General features: G+C 39.0%; 1 protein-coding gene across 1 annotated transcript; it reads left to right on the top strand.

The window, feature by feature from the left end:
• Positions 1-242: 242 nt before the first annotated feature.
• On the top strand, positions 243-9,754 carry tmem38a (transmembrane protein 38A). The gene is made up of 6 exons (XM_028588560.1): positions 243-587; positions 5,333-5,489; positions 6,307-6,491; positions 7,515-7,602; positions 8,588-8,705; positions 9,250-9,754. The coding sequence occupies exons 1-6, from the start codon at positions 464-466 to the stop codon at positions 9,451-9,453; spliced, it is 876 nt and encodes a 291-aa protein (XP_028444361.1). The 5' UTR covers positions 243-463; the 3' UTR covers positions 9,454-9,754.
• The last annotated feature ends 297 nt before the right edge of the window (positions 9,755-10,051 follow it).

The following is a 10,051-nucleotide window of genomic DNA, read 5'->3' as shown; positions in this document are numbered from 1 at the left end:
AGCCTCGGTGCAGGATCTGATCTGGATTGAGGGATGTAGTTTTAAGAGGGGGTGAATACGTCTTTGTTCGTATTAAGAATGGACACTTGTCTCGGGCTTTGTTGTATTTCGTATTTCCAGGCTACCTCTAATCGCGTCTCGTGGCTCAGTTAAATAAAGCTATTTCAAAGATAAACACAGGAATTGTTTTTTTTTATTATTTCAAGCAGCTGACATGTAAACCTGCTGTCGTCTAAAAAGCGCAGCAGCTGGCACAGAGCGCATAGGACGACGATGCTGCTGCTGAGGCTGGAGATGAGTGGTATTAATAGGAGGGCTTGAGTGTCACTGGCTTTCACTGTCGAGACCGGGGGGTTTGGTGGAGAGTCGGTGTACCGGGTTTGGGGGGGCTTCACGATCCAGACTGCGCAGTTGGAATAAAACAAACTAACAAACAGGGACTCACTCTTAACAGACAGGCAACATGGAAGTGTTGGCAGTTCTTAATTTGGGCGATTTTGCCCAAGTTTTCTCCAAAATGGGAATGTTTCCCGTGTTTGATCTCGCTTATTACATCGTGTCCATCCTCTACCTCAAGTATGAGCCAGGTCAGTGTGTTCTACTCTACTATTTCCTTTCTCGCTCTCGCTCTCTCTCTCCAGATTAAAAATGTGATTATATAAGCTATTCTTTTTCTTTTTATGTTATTTTGGCAGCTAGCTACATGCTTCACACTCAACAGTCCTGTGCCTAAATATATAAATATACATTTATTTACAACATCAAAACGTAAAATAGATCTAGCTAGATTAACATATTTATTAACATGGAAAATTAATATGTAAACACTTATAAATTATTTCGGAAATGTAGCTAGCTATAACTTGAATAAATAAATAATAATACATTGAATGTGCATAATATTAGGTTGACTTTCTGTGTTATAACTACACAGTGTACTATCCCTATAGGGACTTTCTGTTGCTGTTATGTGTATAGTACCCAGTCCTTAAAAACCATGACCTGTTACATCAACTCCAGAAAGACTTACAGCACTTACAGCTCTGCTGGTGTGAGGGAATGACTGTTGCTGCAGCAGTCTGACCTCATTTACACTGAGGAAATCACTGAACCACTCAGCTTTGGATAAAGCTTGATATTTTCCAAGAATTAACTCCTTTGAGCAACAGAGCCTTAGGTGGATGAAACCTGAGAGGAAGGCCTGTACATACCAGAGACTTAGGCAATAAATAGAATATCCTGAAATAGACAGTGTCAGTGGGCCTCAGAAGCCCCTCTGCTGCACACTTTTAGGCTGAAGTTGGGTGTGAATGTTAAACATGAAAAGAAAAAACTGTTGAGCTAACAGCCCAGCATGACCTTATTTATTTATTTATTTATTTAGTATTACATAACTGATGGAAGAAAAGATATAGCTCTCTCTGACTGAAAGTTCAGTCACTGTTGGCTCATTTTAATCTCAGTAGAACCAAACACACCTCAACCTCAAACACCTCAACACCATCTAAAGGTTTACAGCTCTAAATGAGCCTCAGATGTTTATCAAATCTTTCCAAAATAGCTTTTACGACATATTTCATGTGTATCTCCCACAATTTCCTCAACAATTATGCTCCAGTCACTTTCAGTGAGAAAAATATAGGAGCTTACTTGTTAGATGAATAAACATTTGGAAACTTGTTTTATACTACATGAGCTATCTGGAGAAAGTTAATTGATATTATATGGGTTTCTTTAATTACTTTCAAGACTGGGTACAAAGTCAGTTTAAAGCTCTTTGGGAGTACTGCGTTTCCAGAGGGAGCTACGTGCTGTCTGATAAACTACCTCTATTGATGTCACTTGAGGCAGCGACAGTTGAAGACTACAAGTTTGAAAATGAAAAATCTCTGCTTGAGGCTAGCGACTCGAGGCAACATTAGCCACTACCAGCATTACACACCTGAATCTCAGACCTAACGTTAAGTGATTGAGTTAGTTGCATTGTGGGTAATGTGGCGTTTTGACAAGAAAGAACTCAAGTTTTGCCAAACTCTCACAAGAGGGTTGAGGATAGGCATTGCCCTCTCAGTCTCGCGAAAGAGTTTTCGCAAATCTAGGGTTAGCACCTAGACACAACCATAAATAAAGATCCTTTTTTAACTGTCCATCATGAGTTCGACAGTGTTAAGGGAGTGCAATGCTAAAACGGTATAATACTCTTTCACAAGTCACAACTGTGGTAATTTGCTAATTTGAGTGAACACATGCCTAAAGTTATGCATTGATGTAGTTATTAATGTCCCTAAAGTTTTAATGGTTTCAAAAAGCAGATGTGAAACTATGCTGGCACTCATATCTCACATAGTAGTAGAGGGAAAGGGGATTGTCTCACTTTGCTTTAAACACATTTTTTTTTTTTTAATGAAAAGAAAAAAAAAGTCAAAAACATGGAGCAAGAGTTCTTGTTTTTTAATTTAAACAATCAGCATTTGTGTGTGTTTTAGAGTTAAAATCCATTATTTCATCAGCGCTCAGGCTAACTGTATCACGTGGCTACCAAAGCTGACTTCATGACTGTACTTTTATCTTACTTCACCTCTCATTTTACAGTCAAATGTGTCATGCTGCCAACATTTGCAAGATCTTTTTATATTCACCATTCCCTGTGTGTGCATGTGTCTGAGTGGAGAGTCCTAGTTCACAGTACATAGAAGAGCACATGAATGAGTTTTGGGGGTCAACATTGGGGGGTGGCGGGGTGGAGAGACAAGTGTGTGTGTGTGTGTGTGGGGGGGGGGGTCAAAGGTTAACCCAGGCCTGACAGTTGCAAGGCAGGAGAAGCAGTTGAGCAGAACATATTTATAGGGCAGCATTTCTCAGGATCAGATTGCTTTCATACTGAGCACCAGTGTCACCACGACACCCTCACCCACCTGTTGTTGGAGATTTGTGCGATGAAGCAGCCACACTCTTCTTCTCACTGAAGGTCTCTTACAGTGATGTAGTCTTTACCCACATGGGAACATATACAGTCTTTAAATCATAGCTTACTTTGCATATAACTATATAATATTTGTGTAGTTTGTCTTATGTGATCATGGTCATGTTCAGATTTCATACAACATTATAGGGGTGTGTTTTTGTTGTATATCAGGACACCTCAGCAGTGATGGAAAGTAATGGAGTACATTTATTCAAGTTCTGGTCCAAAGTAGATCTTCAGGGTCTTTGTACCGCACATAAGTATTTTCATTTTATGCCACATACTTTATACTTCTATTCCACAATATTTCATTTTGTACTTTTTACTCATTACTACATTTATTTTCAGCTATACTTACTAACTAATTATCTTAATAGTTTGCTTTGCTTTCCCAGTGAGAGTTAATTGTAACACAGCACAAAGCATTAACATTTTTGCTATAGTTAGCTGCAGTTTATCATAACTTGCATACTGATTTAGAAATGTTATCAAAATGTTGACTGGAGCTATAATTGAAGTGTTTTGATATATACAGTTGTAATAGATACCTGCCAGCCATCAGGCACAAGCAATTTCCATGTCCAAGTCAAGTCGATTTTATAGGCCAATAGCACAAGTCATAAACTTGCCTCAAGGAGCTTAACAATTTGTCCAACATACGACATCCTCTGTCCTTTTTGACCCTCACTTCGGATAAAGAACCCCCCAAAAAAAATTATTTAATGCTGAAAAAAGGTAAAAAGAAATAAAAACTCAGGAAGCGCAACTGAGGAGGGATCCCACCTCTTGGAAAGACAGACGTGCACTACATGTGTTGTGTGTACAGAATAGACCAACAAAGTAAAATTACAGTATGGACAATCTGGATGACAAAAAGACAGATTGTAACTAGTCTACAATCTATCTGCTAACAGTAGCTGCTATCAGACGGCTGCTTTTGAGTAAGTTTGGCTGCAGTGTCATAAAGAAATCTAGGCTTGTGTCCATTGTTACTGATTAAGTGAGAGAAATATGCTGCTTATAAGCAGCAGACAGAGCATGCTTATAATTTGAAATGCGCTCGTGCAATGAGAGGTTTGATTGGTACAGAGAGTTTAAATGTTGTATAAATGTCATTTTATGGTATATTTTGACATGGTATAAATGCTTGGCATACAGTATAATAAGTCAGTGCCACATCTGTATACAAAAATAATGAATGGTCATATATAAAGCATACAATCAGTTTAATAAGTTATAAAGAGCTGTATCATCTGCTCAAGTCGGTATACTTTAAAGACTCATCTGTTGAGTTGGTAAACTCACAAATGAATGACTGTAGTAAGTCCTGAGTCAATATTAGGTTATGATAATAAAGGGCGGATTATCAGGGCGTGAACTGACATGGTCGACTGGGAGTGGACAAAGATACAGCTCATAGACGCACAAGGGATCCACTGATAATATTTTTCAAAAGGTTGTCGCTAACAGTTTTGCTCTGCATGGAACTAACAGAAGGTTTTTAAAAATAAACATTTGATGACGATTTTCAATTTGACTGTTGTGATTCCCCCAAAAAGAACAAAGATTACCAAAGATTTTCCTTTTGGTTGTGGTAAAGCTTCTAAAACAGGATTTAGACCATTAGGATTTAGCAGGTAATTAATAAGGAGGCTTTCATATTTATATAGTTTATTTTTATTTAATTTAGAAAACGTGATGAAATTCAAACGAGCATTTTGCAAAACAGTTAAAAAATAATAAATGTTTTTTTAAATGTACTAATTAATAACTCTATTATCATTATTCTAAAATCTAAAATGAAGGAGAAATACATCATTTTGAAGTGAATTTGTGACAAGCATTGATCTGCCACAGAGCCTTTTTTTAAACGACCTCTAGGAGTCGCCAAGGTCAGAAATGTTAAAATCATAAACACAGCATGTTAGAAACTTTTTACCCTATAGCCTTTTCTATTTATTATTCTTCTTTGTTTGAAGTATATACCTGTAATTAATCATTCCTATACACTGTTTTGCAAATAAATAAATAGAGTAATTGATTATGATTATGATGATATGATGACTGAAAAGACCAATTATTCCAGTGACACACTTAAGCTTCTTTCGCAGGGAAAAAAAGTGCAGTTTTTCGTGGTATTTTTCTGTAGCTGTCGTTACAGAGGAACCTCCAAACAGGCAGTGTGACATCTGATGTTAAATAAAAGCCACACACATCTTAAGTTTCACACACATAAAAAAAAACAGCATAAAACTCCACCACCTTCACCAACACCCCTAACCTAACTCATATGCACGCTGAAAATCCCTCTCGACCACACGCAGCGATATTTTCCTTTTCCGTGACAGCTCCTCCTCTGTGTTGCAGGCTCGGTGGAGGTTTCTCGCCGGAGTCCCGTAGCCTCCTGGCTCTGTGCCATGCTCTACTGCTTTGGTAGTTACATCCTGGCAGACATCATGCTTGGAAGCTCCCCCATCGACTATTTCCAATACAACAGCCACATCCTGCTGGCCTCAGCTGTCTGGTGAGAAAGTATTTAAGGTCACATGTGGATGGGACCATTAAGTCTGTGTTCATGCTTTTCATCTAACTTTTAAGACTCTGTATGTGATAAAAAATTATCCCCTATCAGACACAGTTTGGAGGTCATTCCCATTATCCTTGTCAAGTGAACGAAACGGTGAATTCATTTTCCTGCTTTTTACAGGGAAAGAAACGTTATCGATTTCTTTAAATGATCTGTTCAGCCAAATCACAAAAAATGGTTTCCTCCTCAAATCACAAGCTGTATCGGCAGACAGTTTTGTTGTCATGTTTGTCAGGTTTTAGATATCGTAATAGGTCATTAAGTGTGCAGGGCTCAAAGTGAAAATTACTTTTGAAAACTGAAATGCAACACATCTGCAACATAGCAAACAATGTCCCAGTCACTCAGGATAATCTACAGACCTGAGTCACAACAGTTTCCTTTGAAAAAAGGACAAATTATAGGCAGGGCAAAGCGAGGCAAGTTTATTTTCATAACATTTCTAGGTGCTTAACATGAGGTCAAGAAATGTATCACAACTACATTTAAAAACACAGTTAACAGGAAAATAAAATAAAATGAGATTTAAAAAATGGGATGCTGTGAGATGACAGCAAAAAGCTAAATAGTAGATTACTCAACATCTTGGCAAACTATCTTTATGGCCAGACACTGAGGCTTAGTAGGATTTTTGAGTGATTTGAGTGAACTTATCTGTTAACATTCTATTCAAACCTAACACTCAGAGCTGAATATTTAATGTTTATCATCCCCTCCCCTCACCTAAGATCTTGTTCTCCACCATCTTTCTCAGGTACCTCCTCTTTTACTGCCCACTGAACCTCTTCTATAAATGCGTGGCTTTCCTGCCCATCAAGCTGGTGTTGGTTGCCCTGAAGGAAGTTGTCCGCACTCGTAAGATCGCTGCAGGTGTTCACCACGCCCACCACGCCTACCACCACGGCTTCTTCATCATGGTCTTCGTTGGATACGTCAAAGGTCAGCGTCTTGTCATTTCACGGCGATTTGCTGCCATAAATGTGTTTATACTGTCAGGACTTACTTACAATATATTATGCAGTATTACAGTATTTCATTCAGATTAGCAAGACTGAATGTAGAATGTAGTCATGTAGTCATGTTTAAGTTTGGGTTATTGAATTCTCACAAAAAACTAATTTGATTGTGTTACATCCATCACTGGAGATGACAAACAGAACTCATTGCATGCAACGTAGTTCCTGAAGGAGAGTGATGGAGACTGGTGGTCTCTAATGTGTGCAGGGTTACCAAGATTTCAGGAATGTTTAATGTTCTATAGAGAAGAAAGTCTCTATATAATGCTGCTTGGTGAGACAGCAGCTCTCTGTGTTGACAGCGGCACTCAGTGAGTGACAGAGAGCAACTACGCATTTAAACACGAGTGAACACCACATGTGCATGCCGGTGTGCACATGTGCCGTTCATTCATAATCAGTGAGTTTACATGCACTTAAGTAACCCGATAACTGGTTATGTGGGTAAGAACTTTGACTTTACTCAAAACCGGAGTCAAATTCCTGTATGTGTAAACATAGTTAGCCAAACAAGCTGATTCTAATTCTGATTTGTTGGACTAAAAAAAGTGTAGAGGAAGAAAATGTCAAAAATGTCTCCATGGACAATGTTTATGTTTGAACCCAGAAAGGCTCTAAAATGATTAAGGAGCAAATTAATGAAAAATCGTGCAGTCATGATGATCTGTAGAATACTATAGACTTTATAATTTACCTCTGATGTCTTTGATGCACACCTAAACCACGTTTCCTGTATTATTTCACGATATATTATCCAGTAGTAGAGAAAAGTCCATAGAAATATATATAAATGGTTGTCCTGGTCTGGTCTCTGCTTGAATAGTGAGGCCCTGTGGGCCTGTTGAAAATGGGGGAGGAAAGCTGAAGCCAGATAAGAGCATTCACATGAGACAGACTTTTTTTGTCCTCATTTTTTTTTTTCCACTGTCTATTTTTATCATCACAGGGTCTGGAGTGGCTCTCATTTCCAATTTTGAGCAGCTGCTGCGTGGTGTGTGGAGGCCCGACACCAATGAGATCCTCAACATGTCATTGTAAGTCGGAGTCTCCTGCTGTTGCAGGGAACACATGCTCATCTCTGCCTCCTCGAGCATGCAGGTGGTTCCAACAAAACCTCAGAGACAAAACTACAACTTAAAAGTTATTGTGTCTTAAATTGGACACGAAACACTGACAGCTTTTTTTAGGTAACACAGCAGGTTTGTTGAAGTCACTATTCGTAGAATTTGAAATTATCTGATGTTGGCGCCCTCCAGTGGTAGTATCAAAAAAGGCACTTTGGCAGACTGAAGTGCACCAAACTGTTAGATGAAAATCTCTTATCCCCTAAAAGAAAGGGGTTTGATAAGCCTAAGAGAATTTATTTAATTTACAGAGGGACGTTAGACCTTCAATCAAAACACTCAACTAAACAATTAAACATTCAATTTATATAAAAATGTAAAAAGAATTGTAAAATTGTAGCACACCTTGCACACCTTAAGAAGTATGTTGGTCTAAAGAAGTGGCTACTTTTCTCCATAAAAATGCTTTTATCTTTCTCTCTATCTCTGATATGCAATCTAATCCTAATCTCGTTGTTGTTGTGATCTCTGCTGCAGTCAGATGTTTAAAGGTGCTCTAAGCGATGTCGCACGTTTTTTAGGCTACAACATTTTTTGTCACATAAAGCAAACATCTCCTCACTATCCGCTAGTTGCCTGTCCCCTGAACACACTAAAAAAACGTGGTCTCTGTAGACAGCCCAGGCTCCACAAACGGCAACAAAAACAAACTGCGCCAACCTGCACCACCAAACATAACAAACAGAGTTCCAGCCAATAACCAACAAGAAGGATTTTTGGGTGGGGGTTAGTAGGCCGAAGTACGGAAGGGAGGGGGAGGGGACGGGATGAGGAGGAGGGAGGGGCGAGCTAGCCTCGTTTTGTTTGACAATACTTTGAACGTCAACAAGAAGTAACGTCACCCAACATCGCTTAGAGCACCTTTAACTGACAGATTTGTCTGCTGTCTCTGCAGCACGACCAAAGCCAGTCTCTACGGAGCCATCCTCTTCACCTTGCAGGAGGCTCACTGGCTGCCAGTGTCCAAGAGCACCCTCATCCTTGTCTTCACCCTCTTCATGGCCACATGCAAGGTGAGATCAGCGAAGCGGAGTTGAAAGTGTTGCTTTTATGATTCATTTTAGGCCTGACATTTTAAAATCTGTGTTGACAGTCTTCCAGTGTAACTCGAGCAGTTTGTCACAGGCAAAGAGTAGCTAGTATCTAAGTTCAGGAAATAAAAAAATAAAAAGAATATAATATAATATAGTTAGAAAGAAAAATTAATAAAATGTTCCCTCTCTCTGAATTATTACCCACATCTCTGATTTTATGTATTTAAAAAAATGTATTCAAGATGTTTGTTCGGCCTATATATATAAAAACTCCACAGGTCACCTTTAATGGGTTACTCCAGCAATTTATTTTTTCACTTCCAAACAGAACAGTCAAAATTGCTGCAGCAGAGAATGATATATAAGAAGTGCTGAATCCTACAATTCCCATAATGCCTCTCAATAGGATATAGTATATAGTATAAACAAGTTAATGGATCCTGATGTGTAAAATCTGTGAAGTGCCCCTTAAATTATTCCAAAATAAGACTAACCTCTTCTAACTGACACCATCTTCCTTCAGGTGGTGATGACTGCCCGACACTCTCACGGCTCCCCCTTCGCCCTCATTGAGTCCTGGGTTTGCCATCTGCTGTTCGGCTCCCCTCTGGGTGGATCTGAGGAAGACCATCATCATCCTCCCGCCTCTGTCCCATCTTCACCTCTCAAAACCAAGGAGGAGCTGAGCGAAGGTGCCCGCAAGAGGAAGGTCAAGAAAGCCGAGTAGGACGCCAAGCTGAAAACTGCATCATGGCCTCGACATGATGCGACCTCCCATTCCTTTCTAGGGAGAGGGGCAGTTTGATGTTTAACCAAATGAGACCCTTTCTATTAGAGCAAAATGGTGCTTTCTGCATTTTACACAGAACGAGGACTCTGTAAGTACCACGGCAAATGCTTCACACTTCAACCCAACCCGGACATTTGAAACCTATATATTTATGGGTTTGTGAACATCTGCATCTGTGCTCAACACCGTGTGGTGATCCAACTTCCTGTCTTTAAATAAAATCAAGAGAAACATTGTGTCTCGGTGGATTTTATTTTCCTTTTCTTATTGACATTTATTTTCATGTTGACTATTCAGAAGTAATAAATGGTGATAACTGAGTTATTTAGGTTCAGTTTTAGATGAAGAAGTATGGATTAGGATAGTACATATTACAGCAACACATCAACAGCTTATATAATAAATAACTTGGTAGAAAACAACGTTTTCTTTTAGGTTTTTTAGTGACTTAGTTTTGTATAAAAGATGCTTCAACGCATTTTACCTTCAAGTAATTTTAGTGCAAATGTTCAGGGCTGGTATATTTAAAATGTCT

This window comes from Perca flavescens, chromosome 9 (genome assembly GCF_004354835.1).
Source record: "Perca flavescens isolate YP-PL-M2 chromosome 9, PFLA_1.0, whole genome shotgun sequence".
In the NCBI taxonomy this organism is placed as follows: domain Eukaryota; kingdom Metazoa; phylum Chordata; class Actinopteri; order Perciformes; family Percidae; genus Perca; species Perca flavescens.
The sequence above is the reverse complement of the archived record's forward strand: the minus strand, read 5'-3'. Positions and strand labels throughout refer to the sequence as shown.